The sequence below is a fragment of the Rhinolophus sinicus genome, linkage group LG06 (genome assembly GCF_036562045.2).
Source record: "Rhinolophus sinicus isolate RSC01 linkage group LG06, ASM3656204v1, whole genome shotgun sequence".
Classification (NCBI taxonomy): domain Eukaryota; kingdom Metazoa; phylum Chordata; class Mammalia; order Chiroptera; family Rhinolophidae; genus Rhinolophus; species Rhinolophus sinicus.
The window spans coordinates 126,294,272-126,315,021 of record NC_133756.1 but is presented as its reverse complement, the minus strand read 5'-3'; the positions used below and the strand labels follow the sequence as shown (position 1 = coordinate 126,315,021).

The 20,750-nt window shown below is 37.3% G+C and overlaps 1 protein-coding gene across 1 annotated transcript in view; it reads right to left on the bottom strand.

The window, feature by feature from the left end:
- The window catches only part of CTR9 (CTR9 homolog, Paf1/RNA polymerase II complex component), a 29,199-nt gene extending 10,266 nt beyond the window's left edge, over positions 1 to 18,933 (bottom strand). The window contains exons 1-16 of the mRNA XM_019729164.2: positions 18,574 to 18,933; positions 17,260 to 17,358; positions 14,881 to 15,120; positions 14,277 to 14,394; positions 13,710 to 13,799; positions 11,167 to 11,315; positions 9,157 to 9,264; positions 4,492 to 4,599; positions 4,149 to 4,385; positions 3,830 to 3,919; positions 3,584 to 3,712; positions 3,295 to 3,478; positions 2,394 to 2,482; positions 1,750 to 1,935; positions 1,577 to 1,664; positions 1,249 to 1,397 (exon numbers count right to left, since the gene is read on the bottom strand). Of these exons, the coding sequence (XP_019584723.2) occupies positions 1,249 to 1,397; positions 1,577 to 1,664; positions 1,750 to 1,935; positions 2,394 to 2,482; positions 3,295 to 3,478; positions 3,584 to 3,712; positions 3,830 to 3,919; positions 4,149 to 4,385; positions 4,492 to 4,599; positions 9,157 to 9,264; positions 11,167 to 11,315; positions 13,710 to 13,799; positions 14,277 to 14,394; positions 14,881 to 15,120; positions 17,260 to 17,358; positions 18,574 to 18,618 (2,109 nt within the window). The 5' untranslated portion in view covers positions 18,619 to 18,933. The remainder of the gene's footprint in view (positions 1 to 1,248; positions 1,398 to 1,576; positions 1,665 to 1,749; positions 1,936 to 2,393; positions 2,483 to 3,294; positions 3,479 to 3,583; positions 3,713 to 3,829; positions 3,920 to 4,148; positions 4,386 to 4,491; positions 4,600 to 9,156; positions 9,265 to 11,166; positions 11,316 to 13,709; positions 13,800 to 14,276; positions 14,395 to 14,880; positions 15,121 to 17,259; positions 17,359 to 18,573) is intronic.
- Positions 18,934 to 20,750: the final 1,817 nt, after the last annotated feature.

Sequence of the window (20,750 nt, the reverse complement as noted above, 5' to 3'; positions counted from 1 at the left end):
ATCGCGCTCTAACCAACTGAGCTAACTGGCCGCCCCCCAGGATACATTTTCACAACATAAAAAACTGATCATAAGACAAACTAGATACTTGAAATAGTTTTTCCATTTGAAATGAGGACCAACACTGAAAGGATAAGGACTTTTTCCATATCGTTAGCAGTATCTAGAATTAGCTTACTGATAACTTATTAGAAGCCATGCACCTAGCTCCTTTGGGTTCTACTCTCTACCACCTTTAGGATTAATGGAACCTACTGGCAATAAGCATGAGACATCTCACACTTCTAGCTGTTGACTTTTTGGTAAAATCAATACTATAGCAATACCAGTGTTAATTTTACCATGAACCTGTCACTTGTTAACCATGGAAATCTTGTTATGGAAGACTGTTAGACAGTTTTTCCCTGAATAGCCCGTGTAATTAATTTGCATTTTAAAATGCAACATTATCATTCTGCAGATCAGGAAGGCCCAACTCCAAAAACACATCTGAGACTATATATGTAATCTGGGTTTTATAAATCCTTGTGACCAGTGCCTTTCCAATTTTCTGAATATAGTAGTAATACTCACCCTTCTTAGAAAAAAAGGTTAACTACTTCCCAGAGCCTGGACTGCTCTTATCTTCTACCTTTAGAAGGAAGCTTGTTTTTTTTGACCCTAATACTTCCCATAGAGCCCAAGAGCCTTTTAACTTTTTAGTAAGAGTAGTATGACTCTTTTATTTCAAGTTCTAGCACTCAACAAATATGAAAAGCATAACAAAATTCTATAATCATGAAAACATCTCCATGGAGTTTTTTCTTTTAAAAATGTCATTTAACCTTTCTGAAACTCAGTTCTCCCATCTAAGACATTTGTAAAACAAGCAAACAGATATTAATTCCTACCTATCTTCTGGGTACTTACTGATATGCTAGACGTGTTAGTGCCAAGTATGGCACCAAGTATTTGTCATACCGATCCTCACAAAATTCTGAGATTAAGGTACAATTATCCCCATTTTATAGGTAGGGAAACTGGCTCAGAGAGGATGTCCTTTGCCCAAGGCATACAATTAGTGATGGAACCAGGACTCATAGCTCTCTCTGGACACCAAAGACTGGCCTTAACATTATATCATTACAAACCTCTGAATAGATACAATACCACAAGTGATAGCATGCAGCGTGATGACAAGGCCAGAATGGTTAAGAAAACATCTGCTCAACAATGAACACGATATAAAACTGTATTAAAAGACATTACCATCTGAACAGCACTGATATACTGCTTCTGTTCCACATAGATGTGTGCTAGGTTCAACCACACATCACTGATATCTGCTGTTGCTTCTCTTACTTGGGCAAATACATCACGAGCTTCACGGAAATATCCTTTGTGGGCTAAAACAGCTCCTAAAGTTAGAAAAGAGTTCACAGTTAAGAATTTTCTAATTGTAGCCAGAAAAACAACTTAAAGTCCTATTTTTAAACAACTACCTTCATTACATTCAGAGAAACAGTCTGACCTACAAACATTCCTCCAAAAGCACTCATTTCACAAATCATTATGGATACCCAAATCATATAATCACCTATGCCATTAGCAGCATATAGATTCTTTGCATCATTTCTGAGTACTTGCTTATAGATGGCCAGAGCACGATCTTGATGACGCTTTTCCTATAAAAAGAAACAAACATTATAAATTCAAACAAGAAATGAAACATGTTGTCAGTTTTGTTTTAAAGACACAAACAGAGATTACCTTTTCTCTATCTCGCGTGGGCTGATGCAAAGTTTGGAGCCAGACGTTGCCAAGGGCCAGCATAGAATAAGTGTCACTCTGTGTAGATGGTTGTTTTAATATCCTCTCAAATTTCTTCTGGCCCGGACCCCATTCTTGTTTTGCCAAATGAAGATTCCCGATCAAAGACCAAGCATCTGGATGGTCCTGAAACACACATATAAAAAGAAGCAAACACTGGAATTTAGATTCAGAGAGATCAATCATCTTTCCACAATAGCTGATTACTGAAGCGGTTTACAAGCTATATTTACAACAGTGTTTTTCAAACTGAGATTTCAGATGGATTAGTGAGTTGTAAAATCAATTTAGTGTATAGTTATCAGCATAAGAAGAGCAACAGAATGATTTGCAAAACTTTCATTTGTTTCTTTTATATACACATGTGTATACTAGACTATGATGTGAAATCTATTTCTTACTGTGGGTCACAATCAAAAAGTTTAGATGAATCCTATACTCTTTAATATCTTGAGCATGTAAATGAAAATAACAGGGAGATGCTAAGATATTAGAAACATGATAGTCATTAAAAGGGAACACTGACTTACTAGGGGAGAAGATGAAATAATTATTTTTCAAACCTCAGAGTTTATATTACCAACCTGATTAATTTGCAGAGCTTCCTTAAACCAGTCTGAAGCCTCATAAAAGTTTCCTTTATCTCTAGCCATGGCTCCTAGCCGCAGATAACCTGAAAATACATTTAAAAGTTTTTGCTTAAAATATTAGCTGTAAAGGATAATTTTAAAGTCACACTTTTGAAATAATCATTTTTTGTTAATACACTCATGCAATGAACAGAAAAGTTCCACAGGTGAAAAAATATCAAGCATCAATATAACTAATTAATAATCTAACAAGTTAAAGCAACTCTGTCACCGTCAGGTTTATTGTTTGACATTATAGATTTATCTCTTCCATTCCCTTCCCAATGCTAGCACCATGGTCCAAGTCTTTATCTCAAGCTGTTATTTAAAAATCTTGGAGCTGTTGTTTCCGATTTCTCTCTGATGCACTGCACTATCAACTTACTTTTTCTTAAAAAGCGTCTTGTCATATAGAAAAATAGTGAAAGCCTGGACTACTAAGGAGTACTAGTTAGAAAACCTGAGGCTCTTCCACTTAAGGGAAGACACTGTTCTTTCTCACTATTATAAACATGGCAAAAATGTTCATATGAAATCAAAGTAGGACCATCATAAAGGTAAATCCATCACCAAATATGCTGAATTGTTAAAAGTCTAATAAAAGTAGCTGACCCACTAAAGATAGCCTCATCTATGAAATGTGATCCAACTGACTTTTTGTTTAGTTTCTAGCATAAATTTAAATGGAGCTGCATTTTCTTTTTTAAGGCTACAAATTTGCCTTGAAGAACAGTGGACATTATAACCTTTAAAAATTGTTTACTATTGGTTCTAAGAAAGATTTTATTTTTTTAGGCTAGATTTTTGCTGCTGTTGTGGGAATTTTAATACATTTTAAAAAGTTTAAAATTCTTACAGTCAACATAATTAGGATGTTCCCGTAAGATGTTTTTATATAGTTTTTCTGCTTCATGGAATTCACACATTGCCTCATACAGCCTGGCTAAATTGTACGATGTTGTGACAGAAATGGCATTATAATAATGTTCATCATGCTCAGCTTCTGCCTTGGCACGATCCAATGATGCCAAAAAATATTTCTATGAGAAAGAAAATGACATTGTTAAAAGATTTAGTTGCTACATCTTAAAAAGTGTGCATTTAACTTGATAGTATAAATGATGGGAATATTTCTCTTTTCCTACCTTTGCCTCCCCTAGATTTCCAAGTCTAAAATGGAGGGCACCCACATTATTCAGAATCTCTGGGGGGACATCAGCCTGCACTTTCTCCTGAAGGATCCGTGTTGCTGTTCCATAGGCTGAAAGGGCACCCTGTATTTTCAAGGTGAACAGAATAAGGTGTAAATGAAAATAAGAGAGAGACACATACTACACACCAGGCTTACAAAAAACACATTAAACAGGAGATGAAAAACATTGCTAAAATACCTGTATATCAGTCTGTTCTAAGATTTGTGCCAATTCAATCCAAGCTTCAACGTCATCAGGATACTGTTCTGTGACCTTCTTCAAATGGCCCTGGTGAAAAAAGAGATCATAAAGCTGAAGCATCCAACCGCAGCTGTCAAAGGAAAAAGTGATGGCTACTCTACACTGTATAGTAAGTCAAGTGCTATTTCAACTAGAGTTAGCTCAGCTAACAAAACTGCTTCCATCATATCCTGACTGACTAGCAATAACAAGAAATGAGGAACAAGAGTCCAGGGATAAATAATAAAAAATAGCTAAGATTTTTTAAGAAACCTACCTTGGCAATATCTCGTTTTTCTTGATCTTCTGAGGCAGCATATAGAGAGCCAAGAATTTTCATAGTCTCATAATTATTAGGATAAGCTTTCAAAACTTTCTCAAAGCACTGAGATGCATTTTCTTTGTCACCTCGATAAATATACATTTGTCCCAAACCAAAAAATGGCAGCACAAAAGAGGATGAGGCAAACTGTGTGGCTTGATAATAGTACTGGAAAGCTTGGTCATAATCTTCCTAAAAAATGAAAATAAAACAAGACCAACAATATGTATAAAGTTTTTCAAAGAAAACTATAAAACAAAAAGGATCACATATTTAGAGAGGTATAAAATGATCTTACCTGGACATGGAATGATCTAGCCAGCTGGTAGCAACTTTCGGCTTGCATGGCCTCCACTTCTGTATTATGGAATGCGTGAAGAGCCAAGTGTTGGACTTTACTGTAATCCTGCACAACGAAGATTTGGAAATCAACTGAGTAAACTCTTAACAGTCTCAACCATAAGGCTTCTTTTAAAATGTTAACTGAATTAAAAATAATAGTATGTATCCAGAAATACTAATCATTTTTTCTCGTTACTCTTGCTGATAAATTGAGGGGAGATGGGAAGAAACATTTCACCTAGTACTTAACATTTGCCCATTATATCTATTACTTCATTTAATCCCTACAACAATCCTTTGTGGTATCAGCCCTATTTTTGTGATGAGAAAACCCTAAGAGAGGTTATGTCCCTTATGAATAATAATGAGAGCACTTACAATTTATTGAGAACTACTATATGCTAAGCACTATATGCTAGGTGTGATATTTGTGTTAGTTCCAAGTTTAATCAAAACCCTGCAGTGTCATTATTACCATTTTATTGATGGGGAAGTAGAGGCTTAAAGAAATAAAGTGTGTTGTCTAAGGTGGAAAAGCTAGAATCTGCAGTTTGTTTGTTTTTTTGACTCCAAGGAAATGCTATATTACATGTGAATAGCCACGTGCCAGAGCTGGATTTTTTTTTTTTTTTTCAGAGCTGGATTTGAATTCAGCTCTATTTGAATGTATGGGTCCATGTACTTCCCATTAGATCTGACTTTCATTTGGATTATCCTTAGATAATCTCCTTAGAGTCTCCAAATCGGAGTTTATACATCAGGAGTGGGAAACAATTTTCTGATTTTATTAGGAATGTGTTTTATTCATTAAGTATGGCTTTCTTTGGTCAGTGGCCAGCCAGTTCTGACTTTTTGTTTTTAAAGATTTTATTGGAGAAGGGGAACAGGACTCTTGGGGAACAGCGTGTACCTCCAGGGCTTCTTTCCAAGTCAAGTTGTTGTCCTTTCAGTCCTAGCCGTGGAAGGTGCAGCTCAGCTCCCAGTCCAGTTGCCGTTTATAGTTGCAGGGGGCGCAGACCACCATCCCTTGCGGGACTCGAGGAATTGAACTGGCAACCTTGTGGTTGAGAGCCCACTGGCCCATGTGGGAGTCGAACCGGCAGCCTTCGGAGTCAGGAGCATGGAGCTCCAACTGCCTGAGCCACCGGGCTGGCCCCCAGTTCTGACATTTTTATTTTTAGATATTAAATATTAAATTATTAGATATTAAAAATAATGTGAGTGCAGTGTTTAACAGTAACTGAGTATTTCCCATTAGATAAATATTTAATGTGTATATTACATTTAATTCTAACTACAACCCCTCAAATTCTATAAAGTAGGTATTATTACTGTTTTATAAATGAGGAAATTAAACTTCAGAGAAATTAATTTATCTCACCATAGCCACATAACTATATAATGGTGATACCTGAATGTGATCAGTGATTCAAACTCCACACTTCGTTATATAGCCTTTTAGCTAAATGTACATATTGTTCAACTGGGATAAGGGTAAGGGTTAAATGTTAGGTTTGTTTTGCTATGGAACCTACTTTAATTTTCTTGTTTTTATTACTCCATGACTCATGACACACAGTCAGGGAATAAAATAGTTCTATTTGAAATTTAGCATATGATGTATTAAAGATTAGATTCTATTTTAAAATCCTCATTCATAGCTTCTTTAGCACAACTGAAATTTGTTAGTTTTTTTCCCCAAAATTTTTGTCCTTAATCTACTCTGCATTCTGGCTGCTTTTCTTTCTAATCAAAAGACCAAGCTCAGTTCTCAATTTTTTCGAGGTCTGTGTTAACTGCCCCAAGAGTCATAATAGCTCCCATCTCTAAACCCACTTTACCCCTCAATTACTGATGTGTCTGGGATATTAATTAATAATACCCTTTCTTCCCAGCTAAATTATTCTTCTCTAGGGGAGGCAAGGTAGTGTGGTGGGCGGAAAAAGATCAGATTTCAACTTGACTATATAGCTGAGTAAATTTCGGCAAGTGATGTTATTTAACTTTGCTGAGCCTCACTTTCTTATCTATAGAAATGAAAAGAGAAATAGCCTGCCTACCTCCTCAGGCTGCTATGACAAATTGAGAAAATGTATGTAAATGTGCTCTGTAAACCTTAAAGACATACATTCAATGCAAGAATGTATGTCTGGTGCAGCCAGATGGCTCAGTTGATTAGAGCGCCAGCTCTCAAAGACAAGGCTGCTGGTTCAATTCCCGCATGGGATGGTGGGCTGCGCCCCCTGCAACTAAAGATTGAAAACAGCAACTGGACTTGGAGCTGAGCTGCACCCTCCACAACTAGAATGAAGGCCAATGACTTGGAGCTGATGGGCCCTGGAGAAACACACTGTTCCCCAATATTTCCCCCCCCAAAAAAGAAAAAAAGAAAAAAAGAATGTATGTCTCACCTCACCTGGCACAGTGCTGATCACAGGTCAGGTGTCCAGTAACATTCTGCCTTGGTTTACATATTTCACTTACGTAATCTGTAAGGTTCTACATATACTGATTGTGTTAAATACAAACAAGTCTTTATTTTCAGCAGTGGAAGAGTGACTAGCACTGAAGATTAAAAACTGAACAATTCTCCTTTGCTTCAAGGAAGCTGCCCTATAGCTGTGAGTACTGATTATTAGATATACACTCAAATATTTAAGAATCAGTCCTTTGTTTTTCCCAGTAAAAACTAAACTAATGTAGGTAACTGTTTTATCTTAAATAGTAACTTCATTTGCTTATAAAATACATTTCCATCTTTTCCCTAAATAGTTGCCTTTTAGTACCACAACAGTTATAGCATAAAGCTCAATAATGCATTATGAAAGGGGAATATGCTTCTATAGCCAGAGGGAATAAAGCATAATGGTGAATAGTTGTGTGATCTTAGGTTATTAACTCTGCCTCAATTATTCATTTCCAAAATGGGGATACTACCTACCTCATAGGATTGTGGTGAATACTATATAAATTCATGGAATGCATTTTTAACAGTGCTTGGCATTTAGTAAGCATTCAATACATATTAATAGCAACAATCACAGTAACATAGCATCTATCATTAATAAGGATTGATGCAGTTTTATGACTTTTTGCTATTTAACTATTTGTGACTAAATTGCTATTTAAGTAGTTTAAAGTTCTTAGTACAATTTAGTATCTGATTTCAATATGGCAGATTAAATTTACATGCTTACTCTATAACTTTGCCAATGAAATCTTGGCTTTGGTACTTAAGAAACCTAAAATACCATTGTTGCTACAGAATTAGTGGCAACTTTAAAAATTGCATCATGATCAATATACAGAAATTTCAATGACTCCTTGTTGTCTAGTATGTTCAAACTACTTATATTACACAAGTGGGGCACTATCTGGATCTCATGCATGACCTACCATGGCCCATCATATGCTATGCTCTTACGTAACTAAGACTATTGCATAGATTTGTACCCTTCCCCTAGTTCAAGAGTTTTGCCTTCTTGTTGGAAGCCCTCCTTTAACCATATCACTTTCTCTTTCATTTCTGTACCACAGCAGGGTAGACACTTTTATCTTTACATTTACATTTGTTTACATGACTGTTTTTCACGAAACTGAACTCCTTGAGTGCATACGTCATGTCTCACTGCCTTCTACATCGCTATCACAGTGTTGAGTATGGTATAAAGGGTCCATAAATGTTAAATGAATGAAGAGACAAATGTACCCACCCCCAGATGATTAGTCCCAGATACAAACTAATCTGGAAAAAACTCTTGACATCTTTAAATTGTTTTCCCAGTTAAAAATATAAAGTATTAACTGCAGTATAAAAAAACAAAAAAATCAGGATTCAAAAGTAAAGAATTTTATACCTTCCTGGTTAGCCTGGTGCAGCCACTATGGGAAACAGTATGGAGGTTCCTCAAAAAATTAAAAATAGAACTACCTTATGACTCTGCAATCCCACTTCTGGATATTTATCCGAAGAAATCCGAAACACTAATTCGAAAAGATATATGCATCTCTATGTTCATTGCAGCATTATTTACAATAGCCAAGATATGAAAGCAACCTAGATGTCCATCCATAGAGGAATGAATAAAGAAGATGTGGTACATATATACAATGGAATATTACTTAGCCATAAAAAGAATGAAATCTTACCATTTGTGACAACATGGATGGACCTAGAGGGTATTATGCTAAGTGAAATAAGTCACACAGAGAAAGACAAATACCATATGATTTCACTTACATGTAGAATCTAGAAAACAAAATAAGTGAACAAACAAAACAGAAACAGATTCATAGACACAGAGAACAAACTGATGGCTGTCAGATGGGAGGGGAGCTGGTGGTGTTGGGTGAAAAAGGTGAAGGGATTGAGAAGTACAAATTGGTAGTTACAAAACAGTCACAGGGAAGTAAAGTACAACATAGGGAATATAGTCAATAATATTGTAATAACTATGTATGGGGTCAGGTGGGTACCAGACTTACAGAGGGGATCACTTCGTAAGTTATATAAATGTCTAACCACTATGCTGTACACCTGAAACCAATAAAATACTGAATCTCACCTGTAATTGAAAAATAAAGTTTTTTAAAAAGAACTTTAATAAATGACTTCTCTTACCTTTTTGAAGAAAAAATGATTTGCCAAGTGGTTCAATACCATAGGGTTGCTAGGATCAATAGTATAGGCTCTGGAAAGAAGTTGGACACCATTTTTGATGGAATCAGCCTAAAAGAAAAACAATGACGGCTGGATTGAGTGAAAACATTACTTAATTAGCACTTTTTCAGTTGTCTTTATTGTCTGAAAGAAATAAGGTTATGCAAATCTAAGTTCAGATACCAAAATATAGCTCGTGTTTTAGTTGACCTTCACCAGGGATAAAACATTACAAATAGTGAGTTAAATTGTTAGAATTTAGTTTTCTTAAACTTAACTACAAAAGCATCTGTATTGGAAACTGTGTCTAGACAATTGTGAAGCATGATGGGGAGCTTCCTTCTCAAAATAAGATAGAACTTCTCTATGAGAAAGCCTTTTATCCTCTCCTTTTCCTCCTTCCTTAAAAGGCTGATACCATAATGAGATGCTTGGAGATGTACCAGTTATTTTGCAACTATAAGATGACAAACTTGAAGAAAGGCCAAGTATTAAGGGAGGACAGAAAGATATAAAATGTGGGCTTGATGATACTGAGGTGCCAAATCCAAGACCACCAGGTTTAGTAAACAATAAAAGCCCTATGTTTAAGTCACTGTAGTGTACTTTTTGTTACTTGCAATTGAAAGCATTCCAAACTGATATATAATCTACAATCCCTTATCTGAGATTCTGAAATCCAAAAACCTCTAAAAAACAAGTTTTTTGGTAATCTTGGAATAAGCTCATTTTGTGGCAAAACTTTCCCTGAATTGTGAGGGTATCTATCCTATTAGTGTGAACAGTAACTCATTTAACCATAGAAATATACCATATTTTGCCATGTATAATGTGCACCCATGTTTTAGGCCCAAACTTTTCAGGGGGAAAAAAGAAAACTTTCATTTTAATTTTTTAATTTAAATTTTTATTTGTTTACATTTAGGTACTTATTTTTGTATTATAAAGAAATTTTAGCATTTACTTATTTATTTATTTCCCTCCCTCCCCCCGTCCTTCCTCCACCTCGCCCCTCTACTCTGGTTCACGCCGTTGTTTCTCAGTCTAGTTGCGTAGGACACAGCTCCCTGGCCCATGCTGGTATTATGAGCCTTGCACTCCCCCGGCTGAGGCAGTCGGTTGCTGGTCATCAGTTGGCTGCTCACAGCAGCTCACGGCAGCTCTCGCCGACTGCCGGCCGCTCACGCTGGCTGCAGTGGCCGCTCACGGTGGCCACTCATGCTGGCCACCGGCCACTCATGGCAGCACACAGCAGCACACACCAATCTCAGGGGGCTCACGGCAGCCCAGCTCCAGGGAGAGCTGTTGCTCACAATCTTAGCTGTAGAGGGCACAGATCACTGGCCCATGTGGGAATTGAACCAGTGACCTCAGCGTTAGGAGCATTGCGCTCCAACCACCTGAGCAACCGGGCCGGCCCAGCATTTATTTTTTAACATATTATGGTACAAGAAATTTTATGTAACTAATTATAAAACACAAGAACAGATACAAGGTACAAGCAACTCTATACACCGGTAACAAATTTACGATACTTATGCATCCTAGAAGGCAAGAAATCTTTGTTGTTGCAAGTTCGTCGTAAGTTCAACAAAACTGATTATCCATATTTTACATATGGATATCGTTATTGATTTCTAGAGTTACACTTTTAACTCATAGAATAAAAAAAAGAATTAAAAACACTTATACAGATACGGAATTAGTACTACCCATGTATAATGTGCACCCTTATTTCTCCCTCACAAATTTGGGCCAAAAAATGCACAAGATACACGGCAAAATACAGTAAGTAGTTGGGGTTGTGTCTTAGTAACTGGGGTTTTTTATGTTATGTAGTGCAGGCATCATATTACATTTCTATACTCTGAAATCTTGATTTCTAAAACACTCTGGCCTTAAGGGTTTTAAGTAAGGGACCACGAGCCTGACAAAAAACCCAGGAAATAGATAATTTTTTTCCTCACATACCTCTTTATTGTTGAGCTCTAGAACAGCCAATCCAACCAATGCTCCCACACATTTTGAATTGAGTTCCAGGGCTCTACTAAATGCCAGACGCGCTTTCTCCAGTTTGTTAAGTTTCACAAAGCAATGACCCATTCCTAAACGAACTTCCGCTAAAAAAATAAAATCAAGTCATTCAATCTGTCAAACTAGAGCATCTCTAGAGTTTGAATTTTTTAAAAAATTCTTAAATTCTCTATTTATGAGTTGCAAACTCTCAAAATTAACATCAGTATAACCATACTATCAATATAAAAGCTTTTGGTATATCACAAACTTGGTTTCATCGGAGGTTATATCATACCATTCCCCACTTCCCTAATCTTTACCCCCTCATCATGGATACCTTTCTCACTATAGATCAGAACATCTATAATTCTGGTATTTTTCTTGTCTTCCAACACACCTGGCTACACTATACCTTCAATATCTAATTTCGAAGAGCAGTTTTTAAATAGAGAACAAAAAGCTTCATTAAGGCCTTAAATAATGTAACTGACTACATGCACATACATTCCCTTCGGAGCTACGCTTACATATGCTACCCAATTTCAAAGCCATGCCAAAACACAACCATGTTCTTATCTAAGGCCAACCTCTCCTCTGGTCACTAGTTCCTACACCTTCTCATCTATTAAAGGGCACTGCTCCAGTAATTCTGCCCTCTTTTTCTGTGTCATCAAATTTTCCCTTTCTTCTAGTTCTTATCTACATATATTCTCCCATGTTAAAAAAATCCTCTGATTCCATTTCCCTTTCTGTTATCAACCCATTCCTATTCTTCCCTTAATAGAAAACTCCCTGAGATCTATTTACACTTGCTGCCTCCAATTCCTTTCCTTTCATTTTCTCCTGAATCCACTCCAAAGAGGGTCTCATCCCCACCAATCCAGTAAAACTACTTTTATAAAGCTCACTAATGATTTGAATGCTGCTAAATCCAATGATCAATTCCCAGTCCCTATTTTACTTGGCCTAACGATAGAATTTTATAGTAAAATAAGACCGGGTCTCACATTAATTTTTGCTCCAAAAAATGCATTAGAGCTGATTGTCGGGCTCTTATTTCCAGGGAAACAGGGTATCTGTATGTTGATGACTTCCAAATTAATACTTTGGCCCAGACCTCTTTCTTGAACTTCAGCCCCACCCCGACTTTTCCACTTGCATGTCTAAAAATACTTCAAACTTTTCATATCTAAAACTAGTTCCTCCTGAACTAGCTTCCAAATGTTGTAAAATGTAACTGCTCTTCCATTGCTTCTGCAAAGGAGTTACCTTTGAATCCTCCTTTGTCACACAAATCACATCTACTCTCCCTTCAAAATATACTTAGAATCTGACCACCTGTACCTCCACTATTACCACCTTAATGCGAACCACAATCATCTCTGACCTGCATGACTGTGATGGCCTTCTACCTGATCACCCTCCTTCTGTCGTTGCTCCTCATGCTCCATTCTAGTCTCATCCCAGAAGCATGAATGATCCTTTAAATTTAAGTCAGATCCTGTCACTTACTCCTTTGCCCAAAGCCCTCCAATGGTTCCTATGTCTCTGAGTAAAAGATGGTCATTAGAACAACCTATGATGCCTTACATGATTACTGCCTAGTTATATCTTTGACCCCAGTTCTTACTAGTTTTCCTCCTCTTCTCTCTCTCTCCATTCCAGGCACAATGGCTTCCTTATTGTTCTTCAAACTTGCCAGGCCTACTCTTTCCTCAGGCCCTATGGACCTCCTATGCCCTCTCTCTGGGAATAATCTTCTCCCATATATCTGTATGCCTTCACCTTTTTTTTTTTTAGGTCTCTTCAAATGTTACTGTTTCAGTGATGTACTTCCCTGGTCAACCTTTCTAAGCAACCCCCAATGTTTCCTATACTCCTTTTCTGTTTTATTTTCTCCTTAGCCCTTACCAATATCTTATATAGTATATACTTTACTCATTTTATCTTCATCACTGGAAAATAAATTCCATGAGGGCAGGGACTTTTGTCTCTTTGGTTCATTCCCTGGGTCTAGAACAGTGACTGGCACACAGATGGTATCAATAAAATTTGCTAAAATAACAAGATTTTGGAAAGACAAGTAGTACAGGGCAGAAGGATTATACTATGATCGACCATTCAGCTTTTGAATCAAACACAATATAGTTGTGGTTTTTTCTTTAATGAGCCCTGCTTTTTAAAAAAACTTTTATTTATTTTAAATGTGTTTTTCCAGAACGCCTCAGCTCCAAATCAAGTAGTTGTTTCAATTTGGTTGTGGAGGGCGCAGCTCACAGTGGCCTATGTGGGGATCGAACCAGCAACCTTGTTGTTAAGAGCACCGCGCTCTAACCAACTGAGCTAACCGGCAACCCCATAATATAGTTTTTTAAAATCTCATTCTGTCATTTCAACAATCCTACAGTATTTTTTCACAACTAACTTCATAAGCAACTGCCAAATCCTCAATATTGTAAGTTGGATCATACATTTCAGACTTAAAGTTTTTCTCTTACCTGGACATCCTGGGTTAGTACGCAATGCTTTCTTATAGTAAGCAAGAGCTCCTCTGTAATCCTTCTTGTTGAATGAAATGCAAGCTTTACCTATAATGATTTTTAAAAATAAACATGCACTGATTAAAGAACACAAGTCTCATATGCTCTATCCTAACTCACCTAAATCAAATAACATCTCAGTAAGAAATACTTGAAAATAGTGAAAGTGATTTCATATTAAAACTTGCTTTCCATAAGGGTATATTGATTTATACCTATAAATAGAACAGTACAGTCTTTATGTTAAGTGTTATAAAACAATAATTAAGGTAACTCAGAGTTGTCCAAAGACAGATGGTTTATTTACTCTTTAGAAGTGTGGAACAAATTATTCTTAACTGGTATATATTTTATTTCTGTAATTTCAACAGAAACAATGATCTATTGCAGATAGTTTCATTTTTAATAAGCTAAAGCTCTTTTACATTGCTCTCAAGCCCATTACTAAGGAGCAATTACAAAGAAATATATTCTAGGCATATGCTGAAAAATAGATTCCTAACATAGTTGCCGAAAATGACTCACCAAGAAGGGCAGGAATATTATTTGGAGACTGGTTGAGTACAAAATGAAACTGTGCATCAGCCTGATCCATTTTGTCACCTTCGAGGAGGCAGAAGCAGGCTCTTCCCAACAAGTGGTTCTGAAAAAGTAATGCATCATCTTAGACTTGACTTTACCAAGGACTAACCACAATTTAACATGAATGTGTAATACTAAAATGAAAACCATATAGAAAGGAACTGCATGATCACAAAAATTCCTGTCAACTGTAATGCATTTAAACTAATAATAAGCAATTCTTAATTATAAACTGAGAAATTATCCTGAAATGCAACAAGTCTTCTGTGTCAGGAATAATGACAAAAAGAAAAATTCAAACTCCTTAAAATATGCTTGAAATTCACCTGGATATGTTGGAATTAGTGACTCAACATGTGTATAAGTTTTATAAGCTAAATTACTTCAACAGTATAAGGACCAAAGAAATTCCAATTTTAACAAGGAACCCTTCTTCACTTTGACCATTTATGTCAACCATGTTATTTTAAGAAAAATCTTTCAAAAAAAATCTATTGCCTGTCATACACATTTTTCCCTCATAAAATAAAAAAATGACTTATTTTACCTGATCATACATAATAATTTTATCAGCCATTGTATACAATAGGGTTGCCTGTGTAATAAGATCTTTCTTGTTGTCCTTATTTTTTTCCTTCCGAGCCTGTTGTACATAGTAGGCCGCCAATGTATCCAAGCAAGTCATCTGGTCTTTTTCATGGTCTCTATAGTCCAAATTGCCATCAATACGTGCTGCTTCCAACAACTTTACAAACTCTTCTGTTTTTCCTTGCTTGTAGTATTCCAGCTATGAGGTAAAGAATTAGAATTACTAAAGCATAAGTTTATGCAAAAAGTTATACACAAATCGATATAGCAGCTTTATTTGTAATAGTAAAAAACTATTACAACCCAATAGCTGATCAACACGTGAATGGACAAAGAAGCTGTAGTTTATCTGTACAATGGCTACTACTCAGCAATAAAAAAGGAACTGTTGATACATGCTACAACATGGATAAATCTCAAAATAATTATGTTGAGTGAAAGAAGACAGACCAAAAGGAGTACATAATGTATGATTCCATTTGTAAAGAACTCTAGAAGATGCAAACTAATTTTTAGCAACAAAAAGCAGATCAGAGGTTGCCTGGACACTGTGGGGCACAAGGGAGAGTTCAGAGGAAAGTTTTGGGGGGTGATGGATATATACATTACCTTGATTGTGGTGATGATTTGACAGGTATACACATATGCTGAAACTTCTCAAATGGTTTAAGAAATATGTGCAGTTTATTATAGCTGAATTGTATCTAATAAAACTTAAAAACTATCATCACCACAAATGCTTTCAACTCACTTCTTACCTAGAAATAGTTGATTTCAAACTAAATCAGAGCCAGAGAAAGAAAGCAATAATGAGAGGTATAAAAAATTCTGAACAGGAAACTTGGGTTCTGGTTCCAGGCTTATCAAATTTCCCATGGCTTTGGGCTTGCTGAATAACTTCCCCGGGCATGGTGCATGTATTAATAATAAGAATAGCCACCGTTCATTAACCACCTAATATGGGTCACATACTATGCTAGGAGCTTCATATATTTTGTCTCTAATCTGTATAACCATCCTTAAAGTAAATACTAATATCCTCATATTTTAGATGAGGCAACAGGCTCAGAAGGTAGATCATTTGTCTAAAGTCATAAAGGTAGTTAGCAGCCACGCTGGAATTCGAATTAAGGCCTTTCTGGGTGGGACATCATAAAAATGGCGACGTGAGGTGAGCCTCTGGAAATTTCCCCTGGAATTTATAACAAATTGAACAACTATAACTCCACAAAGGACTGCCTGCACAGCAGACAGGCAAGACGAAGAGGCCCACTACTGAATTCACCTAAAGGTGTATAGTTGTCTCCAAACTCATCAAGTTATATACCTACACTCTTTTCTCTGTAACGACCTACAGCCCACAAGGTTTCACCAATTTCTGTGTAAGCGCTGTTAAAGGAAATATTCGTACTGAAAAATATTGAAGTTACCTTCTGGTTTTAAAAAATGTGTGACAAGCATTACAGGCTTGCTCTCCACAGACTAGGAAAACTTAGCACTTCAAGTCAGGAAGGCACTGCTTGTCACTGGAAGTACTTCTCTTTAAATCCACATCTAAGTAACTACGAGTTAGGCTTGAGCACTTGATATAAGCTCTACTTCTCTGATCCTTCAAGACAGTATTAGGAGCCTCCTGTGTATCTTTACATAAAAGCGACCCGTGGCACACTTACTTAGAAACAATGATTATAGTGTTTAGTATATTATATCACTATAATCATTTACCATAATGTTCCCATAAAAAGGACACATCATTATACAGCTGGTGTTGGGGAAGGTGGAGGGTGTTAGAATTTTATGCTCTCTGAGGTGATTTTCCTGAGACTCTCCAGCAGCATTTATGTTTTAGAAGGGACCAAACAGGACAAAAAAACTTAAGCCAGAGATAAACTTCATCCAAAAGGGCTTTTGTGAGTTAGCCTGGAACCTAATCACCTTCTAGAGTATTTTATGAGAAATGTTTTATTGTTATGGGAAACAATAAGTAGCAATGTCTACATCCTGGCACCTTAATTTTTGCTCAGCTTATCCATAAACATTAAGCCAGTCTTCACTAAGTAATCAATCACTAAATAATCAAATACTTAATAAAATATTGAGTATTATTTAACTTAAATGGTTTTTGCCTTTACCAACATACACTAATTTATCAGTGGAGTAGCACATCATTTAGGAAACTAGCCTTTTTGTTTCACAAATGGTAATACAATTATCTTCCAGACACATGGTATAATTAATTTATCAAGCAGCTAAGCTGGTTATTACTGTACCCGAAAACAGAAACCACATATTTTTCTCAGTCAACATATAAAAAAATATTTGTTGCATGAATACTGACCGCCAAAGCAATCCATATGTGCAGTTGTGTGTGTTCCTGTTTCAAAATACTGATAACTTCATCTCCCTCCGGTAACTGATCGAAGTCAAGCTCAATGACCTAAAACACAAAATGTAGGTTTTTAACTCATTTCTTTTTAAATTCACATTTCTTCTTTGCTGCTTTTCTTAAATACACATCAATATGGATATACATAGGGTTTGTGTTCACTTTCAAAAGGGCTGAGGAAGTATGTTAAGAAAAGTTTAAGGAGCACATGACAAGTAGGTTATATGGTAATATTAAAGAAAAAGCACACAGAGGCAAACAAATCCTTCTGGCTGTCTTCAAATCACGAGGACTATAAAATACCACACACACAAAAAAAACGTTGCTTACTCAAAAATAACAAAACCAAAACCTGCTTAACATATAACACAGGCAAAATGCAGATAAACACCTCTGGGGCTCTGATGCCAAAGGTCTGACAATCCTAGTGGCAATGCAAAGTTGAATGCCACTGTACACATTAATCATGGAGGCAGCACTGTGTGTCGCAGACACTCCTGAATGTGGGCACAAACACAGTAGCAGGTAAATGTTCTGGAATTAGATAGTGGTATGGTTACACAACTTTGTGAACATTACTAAAAACCACTGGATTTCATGGTAAGCGAATTGTATCTCAACCAAGCAAACGAACAAAAATAAGAGCATGAGATATCCCATAAGACAACATCAGTGCTGAAAGCTGTACTCAGACAAGCCATAGGCCAGCCATGAATAAGGTGTCGGGAAGAGAGAGGAGGTTAACTGTCAGCATACGGTACTAGCTATCCCTTGGGGTCTCTATTTCGCTTGCGGAGCCTGTGTAGCGCACACAGTGCACCATGACAGACCCGAGTTTCTAAAGGAGGAAGGGCGACATCCCTTTCTCAGGATATTCCCAGGGATACTTGGTTTGAGCAGCAGAGCGATCACGATGACGACAGCGCCCACCTCCGTGATCAGTGAGCCGCTTCACCGTTTATCGAGCACTCTCACACCCCTGCGCCCGTGAATTAAGAATAGAGCAGAGTAGTGTCAAATACGAACAGGCTGGAGGGGAACTTTCAAGAACTCCTTCTCGAGTCCCCAAGCTGCGGGAACGCAATGTTCCCTGCCTCGGAGGGCGTAGGGGCTGGGGAAGCAGATGATCAAAGCTTCAGCCAGGGATTTCGATCTCGGCTCCTGGGGGAAAAGGTGCTCTCGCTTCGGAAACGAAGCCGAGAGAAAGTGGGGAGAGGGGACCGTTCAAGTTCACGGCTCCAACCCTCCCCCATACTCAACACTTACCTCGTCAGTATCCCGGAGGGGAATCTCGATGGAGCCCCGCGACATGATGAGATCAAAAGGCGAGCGGGTATCTCACCCGCCGCTGTGCAGCCGGTACTTCTGGTTTCTGGCTCGTCCAGAGGCTAGCAAAGGTTCGGGGTCTGATCGTGACTGCCGCCCTGCGGCGCCACCGGAGCTCGGGTTTCTCCTTCCCGTCAGACGCTTAAACAACGAGCTGGGGACTGCGTCCGGCTACTTCCGGCAGCCCCGCCCCCTGCCCCGGAAGCAGTCCTCGCGGGAGAACCTATAGGACGGCGGGCTTCTAGGATTTCGTTAATTTACGTGCCCGCCCACTGGCCAGCGACTTCTGATTCTGCTCCCCTTCACCAGCGCAGGCCAAAATATATACACAGAAGGCGGAGCCACCCCGCCCCGCGGTGGGAGGGGTGACGAATGAGGCGCGGGTTCCGGGCCTGGCCACTGACTGACGTGAGACCTCTGCCAATACTAGCAACCCTCTCGTTTCAGTCCGGGACTGGCCTTTGTGGTGTGAGCGTGGCCAATCCTATTTTCCTAAGATTGCTGTGAATATTTCAGTCATTCGTTTTCAAGCCATCCACTGGTTGCTCCTTTAGCAGCTATTATGTGCTACCTTTGTGATCATTTAAATATAAATGTTACAGTGAATTCTGTAATCGTTGTGATAGTTCATGTAGTGTGTGTGTGTGTGTGTGTGTGTGTGTGTGTGTGTGTGTTTTGGTTCATTGCAGCATATGAGAATCTGCTGGACTTGTGATTTTAATAAAATTGTTGAGGAATTTGATTAAATCTGTAATCTATGTTTTGATTAAATTACAGAATTTGATAATGTTTTAATTACCGTTTTCATTAAATTATGGGATGTGAGTAAATTAGTTCATAATCAGTGTTTTGATTAAATCAGAGAGGAATCTGATTAAATAAGTTTGTAAACAGTTTTACCTCCCAAGTGCCTCTCGGATGGATCTTCTCTTCATCTTCACTACCTCCGATCTAGCCCAACAGATTATCATCACTTTCCTCCCTGTATTACTATAATAGCCTCCTGGTTTACCAATACTTAATCCACTCTATCTTAGGTGCAATTTACCCGAAATGTTTGAAATAATGTTTGTATATCAATGAGGACGTGTGTGTGTGTGTGTGTGTGAAAGAGAGAATTGGTTTTGTGGTTTTAAAGATTTCCGCTACATTGTGGATAAAAGATTGGAGAGTGAGAGGAAGTGGGGAGACAATTTAGGAAACTACTGTCCAGGTGACACAAGATAAATAGCTAGGAACAGATTTAAGGTAGTGGAGATGGAGATATATATATATATATATATATGTACATATATATATATATAATATGATATTAAATATAATATTACTATATTAAATATAAATATATTACCATATCAATGTATTTAATATTAATATATTGGTGATATAATATTTAATATATTATAAATATATTTTATATATTACATTTATATTATAATATAATATAAATATATATTATAATATAAAGATAGATTCTTAATTTATATTATAAATATATATAATGTAAATATATTATATAAATATATATGTAATAAATATAAATACATATTCTTAATCACTAGGACTTGTTAATGCATTAGATATGGGGGTCAGTGAAAAAGTAGTGCCAAGAAGAACTTCCAGGCTTCTGGCATGAACAACTGGGTGAATGAAGTGTCATCTTCCAAGAAAGGAATGATTAGTGGAGGAGTACACCTGGGCAAGGCTAGATCACCAGTTGGATATATAGATCTGGAGCTCAGAAGACAGTTTCTAAGCTGGAGAAATAAGTGTGAGAGCCACCAGTATATAGATGAAATTTAAAACTATTACATTGGATGAGATCATTTAAAGAGAGAATGTAGTGACAAGAGAAGGGCCGAGGACGAAGCTCTGAGGAATTCTAGCATACGACGAGCAGATAGGAGAAGAGGGTCTGCAAGGAACCAGAGGAATAAATGGAGAAAAAAAATCACCAGGCAACAACTGGGACTTAAATTGCAACTCTTGACACAAGTAGCTACAGGCAGCTTTTTGTTTTTCCCTAACTGTAGCAGGAACTGATTAAGTTAGCCATTTTTGATCTGTAGATCCCATTTGGGAGTGAGTACAAAGATTTTACTTTAGCTAGTATGTTT